Source organism: Artemia franciscana, chromosome 10, assembly GCF_032884065.1.
Source record: "Artemia franciscana chromosome 10, ASM3288406v1, whole genome shotgun sequence".
Taxonomy (NCBI): Eukaryota; Metazoa; Arthropoda; class Branchiopoda; order Anostraca; family Artemiidae; genus Artemia; species Artemia franciscana.
The window spans coordinates 34,940,912-34,961,755 of record NC_088872.1 but is presented as its reverse complement, the minus strand read 5'-3'; the positions used below and the strand labels follow the sequence as shown (position 1 = coordinate 34,961,755).

The 20,844-nt window shown below is 33.4% G+C and overlaps 2 protein-coding genes across 2 annotated transcripts in view; one reads left to right on the top strand and one right to left on the bottom strand.

Moving 5' to 3' along the window:
* The window catches only part of LOC136032128 (uncharacterized), a 112,589-nt gene that overhangs the window by 31,220 nt on the left and 60,525 nt on the right, over positions 1–20,844 (bottom strand). The window lies entirely within an intron of this gene.
* The window catches only part of LOC136032127 (uncharacterized), a 54,048-nt gene continuing 45,469 nt past the window's right edge, over positions 12,266–20,844 (top strand). Inside the window, exon 1 of the mRNA XM_065712301.1 lies at positions 12,266–12,289. Coding sequence (XP_065568373.1) covers positions 12,281–12,289 — 9 coding nt within the window. The 5' untranslated portion in view covers positions 12,266–12,280. The remainder of the gene's footprint in view (positions 12,290–20,844) is intronic.

The window sequence follows — 20,844 nt, the reverse complement described above, 5'->3', positions numbered from 1 at the left end:
AAATTTTGAACTAATTTTTGTTAGGAGTTTGGTTAACCGATAAAATACTACAATAATATTAGGAGAATTTCCTGGGCTTTGCCTAGAAGAAAGTTTTTAGGAATAGAAACACAACTAAAAAGCCTACAAAATGCCGACCAGTAATTAGAATGTTGACAATTTTTCAAAAGAATTAGAAAAAAACTGATATTACAGGAATTCAATTTGACCATTTGAGGAATTACTTTGATGGGAATCAAAACAATTTGTGTTAGCTGAGCTTTGAATCTATGTCGGAAAGATCGAATTGAAAAACATGGTCAATGTCTATCAGGCAAAGAGAAAACTTAATTGAGATAGATATTAACCCAAGAAAAATTGTTGCAATACAACAAAGAAAACATTTTCATTTTCAGATTTGACCCAGTTTCTACATTTGCATCTTTCACAAAGACAGTAATATACCTAACTAAAAACATGAAAATCGCGATCTACTTGACATCCTGTATTAAAAACAATTATTTCATAAAACAGGACACCAAGACAGAGAGACAGAGATAGATATAGAAATAATGTAATCGGTAAGGAGTACACCCGGTAGTATAAAAGGGTATCAATTGGATTTGTAGTGTAATAAAATATGCCGGAACCCATACAAAGTCACCCTTCAGATGTTAGGCATAATGAAGAGGAATCACCAGTCAGAAATAAAACATATAGGCCTACTGGCCGAAAAAATACATAACGAACAGACTCAGAAAATCAATTGAGAAAATTTTACGATGGGATAAAATGAAATTTTATCCCGTCGTAAAATGAAATTGCCTCCCCCCCCCATGCTCATTTTTTCCTCAAAGTCACCAGATCAATATTTTGAGATAGCCATTTTATTCACCGTAGTCGAAAGACCTAATAACTGTGTCTTTGGGGACGACTTACTCCCCCGCAGTCTCCATGGGAGGGGCTGCAAGTTACAAACTTTGACCTGTGTTTACATATAGTAATGGTTACTGAGAAGTGTACAGATGATTTCAGGGGGATTTTTTTTGGTTTAGGAGGAGAGTTGACGGGGGGGGGGGGGTTACATGGGAGGATTTTTCCAAGGAGGAACTTCTCATGGGGGAAGAGACTTTCAATAGAGGGGGCGCAGGTTTTCCAAGCATTATTTAAAAAAACAACGAAAAAATAAATATGAAAATTTTTTTCTACTGAAAGTGAGGAGCATCATTAAAACTTAAAACGAACAGAAATTATTACGCATATGAGGGGTTTACCTCCTCGTAATACCTCACTCTTTACGCTAAAGTATTTTTAGTAATTTCAACTATTTATTCTACGGCCTTTGTGATTCAGGGGTCATTCTTAACGAATTGGGACAAAATTCAAGCTTTAGTGTAAAGAGCGAGGTATCGACGAGGGGTGAGCCCCCTCTTATATACAATGGAAATATACGAATATAGAAGTTTTTTACGTAAGTTAACTAGTAAGTTAGGTATATTTTTTACTTATGAAAACGTTCGAGTTGCCTTTTTAAGTATCAAGAAATTGGAGGGCAATTAGGCTTCCTCTGTCGCTCCTTTTTTCTCAAAATCTTCCGATTAAAACTATGGAAAAGCCATTCAGACCAAAAACATTAATATGTAAATTTCGTTTTAATTATTTATGCTCGGAGAGCCAAGATAAAAAAAATGCATTGATTCAAAAACGTCCAGAAATTAAACAAAAGAAAACAAGTTTTTTTTTTTAATGAAAGTAAGGAGCGACATTAAAACTTAAAACGAACAGAAATAACTTCGTATATGAAAGGGGTTTTCCTCCTCAACGCCCCACTCTTTACGCTAATGGTTTTTACTGTTTTAAAATGTAGAGTTAAGAGAAAGAGTCAAACTTTAGCGTAAAAAACGGGGCGTTGAGGAGGAAAAGCCCCTTTCATATACGGGGTAATTTCTGTTCGTTTTAAGTTTTAACGTCGCTCCTTACTTTCATTTAAAAAAAAAATTGTTTTTTTGTTTAATTAATATAAAGATTAACATCTTGGGAAAATTATTCTTTTTGACACTGCAACCAGCGACGTTTAATCATTTTCATTCGAAAGTATTTTCGTTTATTCATTCGTAGTAGTTTCTGTTTGTTTTAAGTTTGAATTATTATGCGTCTAGGTCTAAGTTTCCTACGTGTTTGTTTTTTGCTTTAATGTGACTTTTTCTTTTCTTTGAGAAATGTCTATTGTTGAACGTGCTCTTTCGTTTAAATTACCTTAGAATACGACTTTTGGTATGGAACCAATCTGCTAATTTTAGGTAGATGATGCGAAAGAACCACGCAGTTTCTTGATTATTATTTTAACGTAGAAATTCTGAACAAGTTAAACTGGATTTTCAAGACGAGGCAGTATGACAGAAAAATAACATAAGCACAAATGCTTTAGTTATTTGACCTGCTGAAAATAGCTTTGCTTCAACATTATGTGTTGGCTAATAATCATCGACTGTGTCCCGCTATAAGTGCACTGCTAAATGCCCCCCCCCCTATCCTTCAGTTCTGCTCTTTATGGTAAATTCTCTTAGCGGTTTTTAAATGATTTTCGTTCCAATTTAACAGCTCTTGTTTTGAACAGAAATTCTTAAGGAATCAGGACAAAAATTTATACCTGAATGTAAAGATTATGAGACGTAGGAGGGGTTAGCTCCCCTCTCATTCGGAGTTTTATTGTTGTTCCCTACTTTTATTTAAGAAAACAGTTTGTTTTATTTAATATCTGAAGGTTTCTCAAATCATGCCAAGATCTAAAAAAAAAAGAAATTATGTGGGCAACTGGTCCCATAATTCCAAAGTTTCTCGATCTTATTTTGTATATGTCAATAATGATATATATTAATATATAAAAACTGTTTTTATTTAATTCAGTAAAACGTTAGTTTTTCAAAATTCTAAAATTTAGGGAAAACTTTGAGTCGTAATATTTGAGCAAGTTTTATAGATATTTGTTTCACAAATTTAGAACAAATAAATATTTTTTCTTAAATTTCAGCCATGTCTTTCCCGAAGGGTTAGCACACCATATACAAAATCTTATGTCCACGGAGGCCACGGTTCGAGTCATAGTATCGCTCGTTGTTTTTTTCTGAAAAAGGAGTAAGTGGTTTGATCTGTAAGATCAATCATCGTCGATCTAATTCTAAATGGGTGCTGAAATCTAATGAAGATAAAACAAGAAGGATATGAAAAAAAACGCGTTATGGTAGGCTCCAAACCCCCAGTACACTTCCTGGCTGAAGGGCCATGGAACAGAGATCAGCACCGTCAGTAGAAACTGTACAGTCCTTTGACTTAATCTTTACTTTAAGTTTCATCTTTGCTCTTTACTTCCATAAATATTTTTTTTTTAAATTAATTTAGTTCAAAGACCTGAAGTAATTTTGCAAAAGTGAATATACTACACAGATGTGTTAGAGTCGGTTTGTACCCGAAGTAACAGTAATTTCTGTAGAAAAAGTCCCTTTCAGGTTTATTGATCTGATTTCATTTATGGAGGAAACCACAGAATGAATGTATCTGTTACATACAAGAAATTTTGTCATTGTTAGCTGTATCTTTGTTCAGAAGTCATTGACCGTTCCAACAAGTAAAAGCTAATAAAGAAAAATAAAATTGCATTTATGGAGCTAAAGTATATCAGTGTTCTAGACCATATCTGGTCTAATTGATATAGACCATCTGATGTCAACTTTTTTTACGTTATACCTAATTGACTCGAAATATTGCAGCGTACTACCTCTTCAGCAAGTGGATAAACATTATAGTTGTGTCTTAAAATTACATGGCTGAGCCAATTCGTTAAAAAAGTTTCAATTTACTGTAAATTCATCTGCATCGGGGGTGCCAGCATATTCAGGTGTAATTTCTGCTTTAAGAGGTGCTTTCTTTTACACTTGTTCTCCCGTCAAGGCTATCATGGAATAATGGAAGAACTTTTTTGTTTTTCTCTATATAGTATTTTCTCGCACCACAATTCTGGGTTCTTTGTCAATTTTTTATCCCAGATCACCTACAATATGTGGGAAATGGATATTTCAAAGTGAGCTGCGCATCCTGTACTTTTCTTATTTTATCAGCAATATTCTCGTTTTTTTGTCCTTGGCTTTTCTGTTTAACACTAATTTTCTATAATCCTACAAACATAGGGACTTATAGTTAGTTAAATTATATAAGTTGAAATTAATTTGATTAGTTAGATGGACTTTTAAGAAATTACTTTTATTCGTTTTTTGTTTCGACTTCACTCTTTACTTCCCTCTGAAAAACTTTATTTTTTGAATTGATCTGTTTCCCTAGTTTGATTTAAATTTATTTCAGAAGCAACCTTTTTTTCAGAGGGAGGTATCCCCTAAATATATGAAATAAGTTCTGTTAATTTTAAATTTCAATGGCAAGAGGTTGAAGAATGGATTTAGTGACCTAATAGGAATGTAATTGCATGTCATGACACTGGATGCCCTTCATTCTCGTTTGAATGAAAATGTTTGACAAATTTAAACAATAAGTGTATCACATTCATAAAAATTGTGAATTATCTGAAAATAATCATATAGAAGGCACAAACAAATTGAAAAAGAAAGATTCCCGATAAGGGCTTGAACCCATGGTATTCTAATTCAAATTATAACACTCTACTGACTGAACTATACAATCAGTTAATTGAGTTGAATTAATTGGCTTTTATTATGACCATAAATAAGTAACTTAATAGCCAATGGAGGGTCATCTCATCACCAAAATTATATTTATTGAACCTTATTCAGTGTAAAGATAACTTAAACATTGAGATCATTGAACAATATTTTGCGAAGCTGAAATTTTGCAAACAAGAGGAAGAGAGGGAGTACGTCAAGGACTTGTCATCGGGAATTTCAGAATCAAATTATTTAATAATATGTGAATTTTCTCCTCTTAAGAGCATTCGATATCTTAAAATCATTTTGTGAGCCTCAAAGTTGGCGGACCGTGTTAAAGACAAAGAGCTCATAGCAAATTTCCCAACTGACTATTTAACATTGAAATCTATTGAATCTAACAGATGGTAGAATATATAAAAACCAAGTGGACAAGAGCACCAGCTTTTAAGCGAACTTGGAAACATTTCTCTACGACGGTTTGTTAACCTACTAGCCTACTAGCTAATGTTAAAGTAGACTACTGGTGAGAAGACAAATTTATGAAACTTCCTAAGGGGGCTGGGAGGTGGAGCATTTTAGATGGGTTCTTGTAAACCTCCAGTTAATAAATTTAGGACCCTAACTATTACTATGGTACCGTTTTTTTCTTCCAAGCTTGTCTACTTAAGATTTGGCTCCCAAAGTACCGTTTTAAGAGGTATTTGTCACTTATGGACGGTAGAATTGATAAAAAGCACATAGATATGAGTAATAGCTTTCCACTTAATAGCATCCGATATCTTAAAAATCATTATGTGAGCCTCAAAGTTGGTGTTAAAGACAAAGAGTTCATAGCGAACTTTTCGAACGGACTAGTTAACATTAAATCTACGAAATCAAAATCTACAAAATCTAGCAGATGGTAGTATATGTAGAAAAGAAAGAGTAACATAATATTTTAAACTTTTAAAAGCAGAAACTAGCATGAAGGAACCGAGGAAAATGATTTTGAGTGAAATTGAGGAATCCCTTTTTATAACATCGCTAGTTGCACTATCAAGAACAAAGATTTCAAAAGATAATACTCGTTATAGGAATTTTATTTTGTCTCGTATTCTTTCTATTTCGTTAGTATCCTTTTTATGAGGACTTGAACAATATAAATGGGAAGAATATTATCTAGAAGTAGAAAAATGGCACAATTCGCATATATCAATGGATGCTCAATGTCTTAGTTCATCGTCCACTCGTTTAACAGATGCTTTCTTTTCAGTTTTTTCTGTCGAATCAGAAATATTTTTTTCCTTCGCAAAATATAAAGGAAAATGGCTTGGAATTAAAAAATTGGCAAATAGTTTTCAAATTGATAGCCCTTCAAAGGCAAAAGTACTATTTTGTACATACCATTCAGAGAAATTTTGTTTAAAAGATTATTGTAATTTATGCCGTGTCGTGGGACAAGACGCATGTTCAATCTTGAAGATTGTTAAATGAAAAAACAAGATTTTTTAACTGGCAGTAAGGAGTGATACTAAAACTTAAAACAAACAAAAATTAATCTGTATGTGAAAGGGACTATTCCCTCCTCAACGCCCTGCTCTTTATGCTAAAGTTTGACTCTTTCTCTCAACTCTAATTCTTAAAACAGTAAAAGAAACTTTAGCGTAAAGAGCTGGGTGTTGAGGAGGGAACAGCCCCTTTCATGTACGGAGTAATTTCTGTTCGTTTTAAGTTTTATTATCACTCCTTACTTTAATTTAATTTCATTTCATTTACTTTATTTAATTTCTGAACGTGTTTTAATTAATGCATGTTTCGATATTGGCTCTCCGCACATGAATAATTAAAACGAAATTTGCATATTAATTTCTTTTCTGACTAAATGGCTTTCTCATAATTTTGATTGAATGATTTTGAGAAAAAAGGGCGAAGGAGGAGGCCTAGTTACCCCTCCAATTTTTTGGTTCCTTAAAAAGGCAACTAGAAATTTTAATTTTTTACGAACGTTTTTATTAGTCACTAGTTTGTTTATAAATTTAATGTGTAAAAAGAAAACAGAATAAAAAACAGGTAAAATATAACAAATCAGGTCATCAAACATTTAATTTAAAAATATATTACGCAAAAAATTTTTGTTACTTAATTAATTCCTTCTCTCTAGCCTTTAACCGTATACCGTCTTTAACCTTAGCCGTACGGAGCACATCCATATAATGGATATGTATGACTAAACGAAGGGTAGTAATGACCTTAATAACGATAAGCATAATAACTATAGTGGTGAGTTTCTTCTCCTTTTAAATCTTCTTCGGCAGGAGCTTCTAATTCAGATGTTTCTTTTCTAAGCCTGTAACTACGTTCGTCAAAGGAAAAAAAAATATATGTCTTTAGAATCATGCTATCCTCCTTCACCTGCTAACCTTAGAATAAAAGTAAATATTTACATAAATATACATATATATGGCAAAATATGTACATGTTTCCTTGTAGGAAAAATAGAAACCAATAGGAAACATTTCTAAAATGCATCTATGAACTTTAAAAACGGATAAGGGTCCATCTTATCGAAATTTAGACTTTGAACAGAGTTTGAAAAGGACATGGTGACAAATTTTAGTTATTGCGAACTTTCTTGATTTTCAATGATTGATGGCAGCAGTTAGTCGCACAAAAATAAACAAAAGAAAGATTCATAAAACAGCCCTTTCTAAAACTGAAACAAATCAAAATGTTTATTTTTATTGAACATATTTCAATAGTGTTCTGAGTATTAGTATTGAAGGAGATTTAATTATTGGTTTACGTTTCGTTTGTTCCTAAAAATATATAACTAATAATTAAGCAATGTAAATGCTTGGAGAGCAGGAAGCTTCCCTCTTAATACACATGTATTTTGAGCATTGAATTTAAGACCATGTTTATTAGAGATAAAAGAAGGGGCAAATAAATGTTGTAGATCATAATTTACAAACTGAAAGAATGTAACACCTTCGACAGCTGTATATATCCCAATTTACCTGATTAAAGTGAAAGAAATGGAAAAAAACTCTTCTTAGGAGATTTGATAAAAAAAAATGAAATAGAGAGAAAAAATGAAAACAGTTCCTCTATACTAAATGAATATAATTAAAACTTTCCAATATAATAATATCAAAGATTCAAACATTTCAAATAACCCGGTGAAAACAATAAAAATAAGAAAATAGAATTCAAAAGCCCTGGAATAAAAGAAAAGTGTTAAAACCGAAAACCAATAGACATTAGATCCTTATTTAATTACAAACAAATTGCCAGGCGTAGCAGACACAAACTGATTATTTAACTGATCCACGCTCAGTACCATAAAGCACTAGCTTACACAATAAATTTTCTATTTTTCAAGGTAATTTCAATTATTGTTATTGGTAAAGTTCTAAAAATCCATTTAAATTTCAGCTTTTAAAAAGTCAATTGTTAGAATGTCAGTTGTTTGTTCGGTTTGTACAGTGGTGTTAAACCATGTAACTCTAAAACTCAGTGATACTTAAAATATTTTCCAAAATATTGGGCTGTCTGTAAAACTAGAATAAACTAATCTGCAATTGAAAATGACAAGAATAGACAACTTACATATTTCATTGTTAGCAACTTTTTTTTTAGTGTAATTAACTTCAATTAAAGGATTCAATTGATGGTACTTGTAGAATAAAGAAGTCCTTAAATACTTTTGAAAATATAGGTTATATATTCTTAAAACCATTTAGTTGAAGGTGAAAAGATAATAGGGATTTTTTCTATTGACGTTGGATGTCGCAGTGGTTATGCACCGACATTTAGTGAAATCAAAGAAATTATAAAATTTCTATTAGGGGTGGGATCCTAATAAGATTTTTCCATTTTAATATTTTTCATGACAATTACTGCACAAAATTCATTGATTGTCAAAAGATGCCACTTGTCAAAAGTCGTACTTATGATCTTCAGTAACTTACTTTTAACATCATAACCACCATATTTAATGAAACTTATTTACCAAATTATCAAAACCTTGGCCCTACCATTTTTTGATCCCTTTAAACTATCACTCCTTTATCCTCACAAAATAAATCTTCATTCACATACAATGTGTCACAAACCTTTTCCTTCTTCTCTATATCTTTTCCTGTAATTTAGTTGCGGTTTAGCACACTCTCATGATATTCTAGCCATCTTACTTTAATTCTTTCCTTATAACTAATTGTGGCCCCATCCCTATCCTTAAATTTCCTAAACAAGTCCATATTAACTATTCCGTCTCAAATTATTATATATGCCAGTACAATATTCGCCGATTAGGTCGTATGGCTGCATTTTCGGGATATTCGGTAACTTTATCCAAGGCCTCCTCATAACAACTCCTTTGTTCATATTCTGAGGTTTTCTCCGCTTTCTTTAATTCTTGTTATTTTCATACGATCTATCACCCAAATAATTCTCCTACAAGCGCCTCCTCTCTTCTAAATATAAAACATTTTCACTAATATTCCCTGCTGAGTACCTAGCTTTTTTCCGTAAGACACTGTCAACAACTTCACAAATTATTTTCCAAACATTATTTAATCCTTTTTCTGCATTGTCAAATGTTAAAATCTCCAGTTTAGTATTCATTCCAACAGGCTGGCTTCATGCAAGGAAGGTCTACCGTGGAGTAAATATTCACAATGCGTCAGCTGGTACAGAGGACTCAAGAATTTCAACAAAAAGCATATGTTGCCTTTGTGGATTTCAAGGCTGCTTTCGATTTTGTCGACCAGCAGTCACTCTGGATCATACTGAAAACAACGGGACTACCTGAGAAGTACTGAACTGTTTTCGAGCGGCACCATTTAAGGGACTAGGAGTTGCGTCCAATTCAATTGCAGACGCAGCCCATCTTGTAAAATCACTACTGGAATCCGTCAGGGCTGTGCTGCTGCTCCAGAACTCTTTAATTGCGTCATCGACTACAAATGACTCGGACTATAATCTGCCTTCAGTTTGGGATGCAGTAAGGCGATAGAGTACTTTCAGACGCTGACTATGCCGATGACCTTGCACTTGTCTCCGATTCACCGTCAAATCTTACAGAAGACCTACAGATTCTTGCTGATGAAGCCTTAAAGATAGGGTCGTTGATTCACTGGCGAAGACAAAAGTGATGTTTGTTGATCCCCGTGATTCACTGCGTCCAGTGCTAATGGTTGGTGACAAACCAGCTGAGATTGTTGAGGAATTTACATACCTTGGCCCTATCCTCTCAAATGACGAATCATTCCTCAAAGATCTAATGCACCGAATTGCCAAAGCCTCAGCAGTGGTGCGAAGACTAAGTGCCCTCTGGAAGAAACCTTCTATCAGCCGTAGGACCAAGATGCGCATATACAATGCTTCGGTGGGATCCGTGATTCTTTACGGAGCCGAAACATGGCCAGCCACTCAGTCTGTGCTTAGCACCGTAAATATAGCCCAAACAAAACACCTTCGCTACATTGAAGGACTACGCTGGCACGATTTTGTTAGCAACGAGAACCTCCTGGCGTTAAAGGCTCAAACATCCTTCTTAGTCCAACTCATCCAGCGAACACTAGGTTGGTACGGACATCTTCTTCGCATGCCCCCAACACTCCTGTACGAACGATTTTGACTTTGATCCCGTGTTGCATGACGGGAAACGCCCAAGAGGTCGTCCCCCAGCCAGATGGAAGGACACGACAGGTGCCCTTTTAGCCATGGCAAATATTCAGGAGGATGTCCGCATCCTTGCAAGAGACCAGTTTAAATTGAGGCGCCATGTAGTATCACTCTCGACACCGGAAGTATTTCTTCAGGAACATTAAGTCAAGTAAGTAAGTCAGTTTAGTATTCAACTGTTCCTGTATTAAATTTAGTCCTAGTATTCAATTTAGTCCTAGACATTTCTAGATAGTGATCTGTACTTTTAAAATAAATAACAGCACTCCTATACAGCCCTATTATCTTGTATTGACCATGACAGTGTTCAGTGCATATTAACATACGTCCCATTTTATGACCAAATACTGTAGCTTTTTCGTGGTTATACTGTGGCTATAGCTTTTTCGTCAAAAAGAGCACATTAATTTCAATGGGTAAATAATAATGGAATATCATTGATTGACAAGGGAAAAAAGTGGGGATCCAGGGGTATGGGGGAGAACCCAGGACCCTCCCAAAATTTTTTTGGCACCCTCATTTCTTGTTTTCATGCAAAACACATTAGTTGGTCCAAAACAATTGTAGCTTTATTGTACTGTGCTTGTATTGCTTAGATGATTAGTGTATATCACCTTGATATGGTGATTGGTTTTCTAATTTCATAAGAACCTAATGTCAATTGGTTTTTAGCTTTATATCTTTTCTTTTAATTCTCATTTCTTGTTTTCTTCAGTCATTCATTGTTGTTCTAAAACAAAGTTGGGAATGTGGTCAGCTATTGACCCACTTTTCACTTTGCCCCTCTCTAAGATTTACCATGTGTGGTCTAATTGATATAGACCATCTGAGCCTATATCAGCTTTTCTTTCGTTTTTACCGAATTGACCCAAAATATTGCAACGCACTACCTCCTCAGCTAGTGGATGAACATTATATCAAACAGTTCGTGGTAACGAACTGTAGTAAGGAGTTTGTGTCTTAAAGTTATGTGACTGAGCCAATTCACTAAACATTTTCAATTTTCCTGTAAATTCATCTTCGTCGGGGGTGCCAGCATATTCAGGCATAATTTTTTGCTATCTTAAGCACAGCTTTAAGAAATGCCATCTTTTTCGCTTTTTCTCCCTACAAGGCCAATATGGAATAATGAAAGAACCTATTTAATCTTCTTTATATAGTTTTCTCCCACCACAATTCTGGATGGTTTCGTCAATGGGCAACCTTTATTTTTCTTATTTGATCTGCATGTTCTGTCCAATCAAATTTCAAAATTGGGATAAAACTATTTACATCATATAAAGTTTAGCCAAAATATATCAGTGTTAGCACGAAAAAAAGGCCAACTTGTGGCCAATTAGAACAATTTTAATTTCTTTGGGTAATTAACTTAGTTAATCCTAAATATTACTAAACATTTTTAACTGGCACTATTTCCAGTGACGCACTCCGTACCATGTTGGCCACAAGTTGGTCTTTTCTTCGTGCTAACACTGATATATTTTGGCCACACTTTACATGATGTAAATAGTTTTATAAAGAGGAAGAACAGTCGATCAAATAAGATGTCAATACTTATTGTAAAAAGTAATATGATAATGGGTAGTAAATGGAGGTATTTTTTTTATTTATCTTTCCCTTTAGAGCAGTCAATAACTTCTGAAAAAGAACGCAATTGACAATGATAAAAAACTCCTCTATCGTGTGCAATGATTGTCACAAAGAATTTTGGTTTAGAAGAGCCACACCCTTAATAAAAATCGTTAAATTTCTTTGTTTTCACTAAATGTCGTTGCGTAACCGCTGCGATATCCAACATCAACAGAAAAAATCCCCGACATCTTTTCACCTCTAACAAATTTGATTTAGGAATGTATAACCTGTATTTTCGAAAGTATATAAGGAGTTCTTTAGACTACAAATACAATCAGTTGAATCGTTTTATTAAAGTTGATTACTCTCCAAAAAACTTGATAATAATGAAATGTGTAAGTTGTCTACTCTTTCATTTTTAATTGCAGATTAGTTTCAAATTATTTTTACAGACAACCCAAAATTTGGAAAACATTTACAGCATCAAGTAGTCTAAAGTGACACTAACACATCGTAGCAATAGACTTTTTAAAAGCTGAAATTTATATTGACTTTTAAAGTTTTACCTGTACAGTAACTGAAACACACTCAAGAATTACGCTTTGGAGAATTATCTCAGAAAAAATTTGTTTCACAGCATCAAAGACAAGTGACGTGTGATAGAATGCATTTTACTTGAGTAAGTTGCTCTATGTATTTGCACATTAGGGGAGAGGGACTAGCTTAGATTCGGTTGTGCTAGGTTAGGGGCACTGCCCGAATACCTTACCCCCTTCCTAATGTGCAATTATATAGCCTATAATATACAATTGTAAAAACTATGATAATTAAAATTATTACATAAATGATGATAATTAAAATTATCTTGAAAAATTGAACAAAATTATTATATAAAACACATTGATTTCTTCAAAGCAGTCGTAGCTTTATAGAACTGAGCTTGTATTACTTAGCTTATTAGTGCATTCAGCTCGACATGGCGATGGGTTTTCTAATTCAGTAAGGAACTAATGTCAATTGGTTCTTAGCTTTATATCTTTTCTTTTATCCGAGGGCTTTTGATTTCTTTTTTCTCATTTTTATTCGTTTCATCGGGCTATTGAAATGTTTGAATCTTTGGGATTTTTCAAATTGGAAAGTTTTACTCATATCCTTTTAGTATAGACTACACTTTTTTTCCTTTCTTTTTTTTCTCTTCTTTTTTTTCTATTTCTTTATTGAAATCCCCTAAAAAGGGATTTTTTTTCAATACTTCTTTATTTTTATCAGGAAAGATGAGATCGATTCAGCTTTCAAAGAAAGTCAATGCAACATTTATCTGCAACATTTAAAGTTAGAACAGTTCTATTCCCTCTTATAAACATCTCCTTATATTTAATGCTCAAAATACTTGTGCATATTACACAATTATTCACAATACATTTTTGGGAATGAATGAAACGTTACCTAATGATTATATCTAATTCAATAGTTTCTTGTTGGTTCTTTTATTTCCTAAAAAGAAAAAATATACATATTTTAACATATAAAACTCCATTTATAATAAATATAAAAAAAAGGTTTTTCAACTAAAAGTAAGCAACATTAAAATTTAAAACAAATAGAAAGTATTATGTATGTGAGGTTGTTCGCCCCTCCTCAACACCTCGCTCTTTTCGCCAAAGTTTTAGTAACCTTAAAAAAAGCTACTTATAGTTCTAATTAAATAGCCATTGTGTTTCATGAGTCGTCTTTAAGGAATTAGAACAAAATTTAAGCTTTGACGTAAAGAGGGTGGTGTTGAGGAGGGGACGACCCCCCTTATTTACATAGTAATTTCTGTTCGTTTAAAGTTTTAATGTTGCCCCTTACTTTCAGTTGAAAAAACTTTTTTTATTTAATCTCTGACCGTTTTTTAAATAGCCCCAGGATATCTGTCTCCATCCCCTCGGAAAAATTTTCCTCTCTACGGAAATATACTCTGGACTATTCAATCATGGTGAAAATTTCCCCCGGAAAATTACCCTTAACATCTCCACGCTTAAAATTAAAACAGTAAAGCGAAAACAAGACATATAAAGAAAGTTTGTAAAGGAATTCTGGCAAAATCCCCCAATACGGAATTCTGGCAAAACCCCCTTGTGTAAAAAGATCACCCCCTGGAAACTTCGTATTCATAGAAAACTCTCCCTGTGCAAAATCCCTGTAGCAGAAAATTTGTCCTCCCCTCCCCACCATAAAATGTATAAATACTTCCCAATAACAAATACTATACGTAAACAATGGACAATTTTTAAAGCTTAAAGATATTTTCCCTGGGGCTGTAGGGGAGGGTTCATGTTATCTGCAAAGACATAGTTAATGGGCCTTTCAACTATGTTGAACAAACTAGCAACCTAAAAATTTGGATCTGGTGCTTTTGAGAAACAAAAGGGGCCTGAGAGGGGGCCTAGTTGCCTCAATTCTAATGGTCACTTAGAAAGGGCTCTAGAACTTTTCATTTTTGTTAGAATGAGCCCTTGTCCGATGCTGTAGGCCCACTGATTCAATGTGATCACTCCTGGGAAAAAAATTAAATAAACACGCATCCGTGATCTTTCTTCTGGCAAAAATTACGAAATTCTGCATTTTTGCAGATAAGAGCTTGAAAACTTTACAGTAGTGTTCTTTGATACGCATAATATGATGGTGTGATTTTCATTTAAATTCTGTGACTTCTTGGTGGACTTTCCCTCTTCTTCCGTAAATCAGATTAATTTCCTCAGACCCGTTGCTTTTGATGCATAAGACTGAACCTGATGAAACTTATATAATTGGAATCAGCATAATAAGACCATTCTTTTGATATATCTATTGCTATCAAAATTCTGTTTTTTAGAGTTTCGGTTTCTATTGAGCCGGGTCGCTTCTTTTTTATAGTTTGTTACTACGAACTGTTGGATAATTAATTACTTTTATTCTAGATTCTGATCGTTTCTTTTGTTATCATCGCAGCATTAGCAGAACCAAATTATCCAAAGGAAACATCTCCTGAAATTGAAGATTTCGAAAGGGGGTTAACAGGTCAAGGAGGATGGCAGGATTCTAAACAGAAATATGGTCCTTCCTTTGACGATCCTAGTTACAGGCTGAGAAGAGAAGCATCTGAATTGGAAGCTCCTGTCGAAGAAGATCTGAAAGGAGCAGAAACTCATCATTATAGTTATTATCCTTACCGTTATTACGGTCATTACTATCCTTCATATGGTTATGCACATCCATCATACGGATATGCACCATACGGCTACGGTTACAGACGGTATTGGGGCTGAGGAGAAGGAATTATTTAAGTTTCTAAAGTTTTGTATGTAATTTATTTGTAAATTAAATATTGTTAGAACTCATTGGTTTTATTTTTCTCCTTATTCTATTTTTGATTATTTGCATTAGAGCAGTCTTTCTTTTTAAATATCAAATTTATAAAACAAAGTAGCAAAAATCAGCCGAAATTTCCGAATCAGCAAAAATTTTACACAACTGTTCTAAGGACAAGGTACTATTGATCGAACTAACTTGAAGTATGACATTTCCAAATCCTGCGGAGGAACTTTGCCACTCTTTTGCGATGACTAAAAAGCGGTCGAAAGGAAAACGATATTCCGAATAATAGGAAAACCAAAGTGTAGCTTCTTCAAGACACTAAGGATAGCCAAAACCAATGTTTTCTTCTCATTTTCACCCTCTCATCCACCCAAAACAGCTCTTTAAGGACAATCGAGGCAGATATATTTCAGGCGAAAATTCTTGCAAAAAATTATCAACATGACTTTTTATTTCTAAGTTTAATTGGTTTCTAAAATTAAAACGCGTCTTGTCTCACGACAAAGCATAAATCACGATAAACGTATAGACAAAATTCTTCGAAAAATAGTATGCAGAAAGGGTATTTTTTTTCTTTGGGGGTCTTTCTATTTGAAAACTCTTAGCCAATTTAAAATTTAGAGCCTTTTTTATTTTCATATTGTGATTGGAAAATTTTTTTTCAATAAAAGAAAAATATTGAAAAGAAACTATGTAATAAACAATTGTAGCTTACAATGACAAAGGCATTGAACAAAGCAAACGGACAAATATATTTATATTCAAATTAAAATATATTCAAATATAATATTATATATTATATTTATATATTCAAAAAAGGATACTATGAAAATTAAGACAAGATACAATAATTAGATTAAAGTTGACGATATATTTTTACTGAAATGGCCCCTTAATAAAGTTGCTTTCTATAATTCTATATTATTTATTGTGCACTAATAGTTTCATTAATTACTAATAAAAAATACAAATTAAGGATCACAATAAATAGCTGATTCCTTGATCGAATGTTATCAATAGTTTGACTCTTGTATTTTCGTTATTCAAAAGGATCGTTATTTACTTGCCATTCATTACAAGAAAGAACTTGAACTTGATTTGTTTTTTTGTTTTTGTCGCTCCAGCCAAGTCATATAGAGAAAATCTTGTATCATAGACATAAATCGTGGCACCTTGAGTCTAACTGTTGGCCCTAACCTCGTCCAAAATTAGTACACTTTTCAAGGTATTATTAGTGCGGTAAAAAAAAGATTGTAGAATCATTCTGACCGTTGGATCGCGTTACTAAACTCTCTGGTGTGGCTTTAAAGTTAAAATACTGGTGGCTGTGACTATCCTATCAAATATTACAGCTTAATGCCTAAATAAATTCTCATTATACGCTCTTTAGACAATGTACAAGCACGTAACGTCTTTTGATTTAGTTCAAAATTTCCCTCAATATTGTAAATGGAGTAGTGTGATAGATTTAGTGGTAGCTCTAGTAGTGGTGGTAGTTTCAAGTCATAGTGGTAGCATACAAATATTGTCTTTTTGATCACCTCCCTTATTATTTCCTGGAAGTTTCCGAATTAATACACTGAATAATTCCTGAATTAAACCCTTTTGAGAAATCCGCACACACATAACGTGCTTTGATTCATTCAACACTCTAACCAACATTCTCTTAAGAACTCATCTGAATGTTCTTCGTCTTTTTGAAAAGTTAAGTTCAAAATGAAATACTTTTCTCAATAACAAAAACTATATGTAAACAATGAACGAATGGCCCTGAGGACTATAGGGAGGTTGAAATACCAAAAGACATAATTATTGAATCTTGAAACAATGCTGAACATAGCAGCTTTTTCAAAGTTCTTTTCAAATATGTTTTAGGAAAACCCGTCTCCAATTTATGTCATTGATACCTGTTCTACAAACAAAAAATACCTCATTTTGACAGTTTCTGCCATTTTTGCCGTTAACATATTTCTAACTAGCTGCTGTTCGTACTGTTTATAATAAGAAACAACATACCATTGCTTATGACATTACAATTCCGGGTAGATAAGTTTTAGCTATTAGTAATAATAGCCCGATTAGTGTTAATTTCCTATATGATTTTTTTTTTCCATTTGGTGTTGAAAGTTTGAGTAGTGCGGAATTGTGTATACCTTATAATTTCTAAGCTTTACGGGCCCAAAACTTGTTCCCTCTTGTGTCCGTCCCAAAGCAAAACCAAGCCTATTCGTATTTGAAAAAAAAATACTAGATACTAGTTTTGTTTTATATCATCTTCCGAACTTAATAGGCCTACTATTTTAATCAAATTCATATTCATTTAAATTCAAAACTGGTGTAAACTTAAAAATGGGGCTATTGAAAAGGAATTATGTTAATAAATAAATCTTATTTCATAATAAGCAGAAAAAATGTTGTTAATACGTATTGAATACATTCCCCATACCTTTTACCTCCTAACGTACAAATGTATAGCCTAAATTGTATGCTATATTCCCTAATATTTTTCCGTCCCTTTATTTTGTCTTGGTTGAGTCAATTTACAAATAACCAGGTTGAAATAAGAATGGTCCATGAAAAAATCCAGGGAAATATATAATTTTAGTTATATATATGCATATTTTGGGATGTTGGGGGGGATTAGAGAGGAAGAAGATCCTAAATGTCTTAACTATAATTTTTCTGGATAGTATGAAGTAAGAATTGTTTTCGTAACATGTTTCCTTCTCAATATTTCCAATTCTATGCTTGTCATACAGTTTATGGTACCGAACAGTAGTAACAAGCGACCCGGCTCAATAGTGACCGAAACTCTTAAAAAAAGGAATTTCGATACCAATAGTTACATCAAAGAATCGCATTTTATTGCTGATTTTAAACATATAAATTTCATCAAGTTTAGTTTTACCGATCAAAAGCCACGAGCCTGAGAAAATCTGTCTTATTTTAGAAAATAGGAGGAAACACCCCCTAAGAGTCATATAATCTTAACAAAATCACACCATCAGATTCAGCGTGTTAGAGAACGCGACTGTAGAAGTTTAAAGTTTAATTATAAACTGTAGAATTCTCTATTTTTAGCCAGAAGACACATCAAGGATGTGTCTTCATTTGTTTTTTGTTTTTTTTCCAGGTGGGATCATATCGCCAAGCGGTCCTGGTATGTCGTGAGAGGGCTAATTATAACGAAAATTAAACGTTCTAGTGCTCTTTTTATGTGACCCAAAACCTGGAGGGCGTCTAGGCCCCCTCCCAAGCTCATTTTTTCCAAAAGTCAGTGGATGAAAATTCTGAGATAGCCATTTTATTCAGGATAGTCGAAAAACCTAATAAATATGGTAAGGGGACGACTTACTCCCCCACAATCTCCGTGGGAGAGGCTACAAGTTACAAACTTTGACCAGTGTTTACACATAGTAACGGTCACTGGGAATTGTGCTGACGTTTTCAGGGGGATTGTTTTGGTTTAGGGGGAGGGAGGGATTGAGGGGAGGGGGTTATGTGGGAGGATCCTTCCATGGAGGTATTTGTCATTCGGGAAGAGAATTTTCATGAAGGGGCACAGCATTTTCTAGTATTATTTAAAAAAAAATATTTTCTTTAAATTTTTTCTAGTATTAATGAAAAAATAAATATGAAACAGTTTTTTCAACTGAAAGTAAGAAACAGCATTAAAAACTAAAACGAACAGAAATTATTACGTATATTAGGGGCTCAGCTCCTAATACCTCGCTATTTACCCTAAAGTGTTTTAGTAATTTTAACTATTTACTTTACGGCCTTTGGGATTCAAGGGTCACTCTTAAGAAATTGGGAAAATTAAAGAGCAATGTTTTGACGAGGGGGCAAACCTCCTCATATACGTAATAAAAACATACAAATATAGACGTTCGGTACATAAATTAATTCCTAAGCTACTTATATTTTTTATTAATAAAAACGTTCGTAAAAAATTAAAAGTTCTAGCTGCCTTTTTAAGTAACCAAAAAAGTGGAGGGCGACTAGGCCTCCTCCGCCACTCTTTTTTTCTCAAAATCAAAATCTTGCAATACAGTACGTCTCTGTGGTACGGACACTACGATCTTCAAAGCCAAAGGGGTGCGTGACTGTCCCCCGTTAACAGAATGTAGTGAGTGAAAAATGAATTTATTCAATTCAGATCAAATCAGATACACTATCCACTCATATAGTAACATAAATTTAGTTAAGTCAAAGTAGATCGGTTTTACTCACAGTTCATAAATATCCAATTCAAACCATTTCCTTTTACTTTGAACTCTGAATCAATATAATCCAGTTATTTGAGATTTTCTCACTTTGAAAGCTAGTTTAGTACTAAACAAGTCCAAAAATTAACTAATACCGGAAAATAATAAAATTAGGATCTTTCTCGTGATGTTAGATTATAACCAAACTCTAGGATGGGAGGAATGTTTTTTTCACTGAATATACAATTTTTAAAATAAATAAAAATTTAAATAAAGGATCTTTCAAAATAGTTGTCTTTCAAAAGCTAACGGCACAAAAAATTGAGAAACGATAGCCCGCTCTCCAATTTACGTGATTGATACCTGGATATAGCCTTATCCATACATAAAATTAACTTATTTTAACAGTTTCTGTCACTTTTGAAGTTGGCATATTTCTAACTAGCAGCTGTTCATAATACCGAATAACAATAGAAATAACATTTTTGAATGACGTTAGATTATATTCAAGTTCTAGGATAGGTGGGGGCGGGGGGTAAATGGCTAAACTAGAAGGTATTGATAAAATTTAAAGACAAATGTCAAGATAAACATTTCCCGGGCATAGTGTAGAAATAATTGTATTAGACCTATTGAGCTATATAATGTTATAAATATTTTGTAAAGCATTCGTCAACAGGACAAATAGCCATATCCTATATAACTTCTGGTTTTAAAATCTTGGATTTTAAGAGAGTTAATTTTTTAACCTAGAGTTTCAGGAAGAGGGTGGGCACGGAAGCTCCCTCCTACTCTTTCAATAACGTTTTGCATGTCTTATTATGTCTTATTTTAAAATAAATTCTTATAATTTATACCACTTATCCTTTTCAAAATAATATTTACCTGTTTTTTGTATATCTATATAAACATATGTTTTTCTTTGTGAAATAAATGAACAATTGTAAATAATAGAACGGAGTGATTTTTCAGCCGAATTCAATCTGACATCCAAAGTGTTTCAGGAGCTTGAGCGGTGATTAGATGTCTCTATATATAAGTCTAAACCATTTGATCCTACAACAGTCAATAAATTTTTAATTAGTGACGGATCAAAAAACAATGGGGTAATGTTTGTAAGTATTCCGTGAGAACTGCCAAATGTTAATGATCTTCAATAGAAAAAAAACTCTATCCCTCAATCAAAACCATCTCATCTTCCATCCCTACTTCTTCTATTAAAACAAACTAATCCCTAATCCTTCCATCCCATAACCATGACAAACTCTTAGCTTTATCCGTCATCCCTCCGTCAAAATAGACTTATCTATCAATCTTTTATCAAAATAAACTCATCTGTCATCACTTCTTGAAAAGAAATTCATCCCTTCATCATAAATAACTCAACCCTTCTTCCATAATCC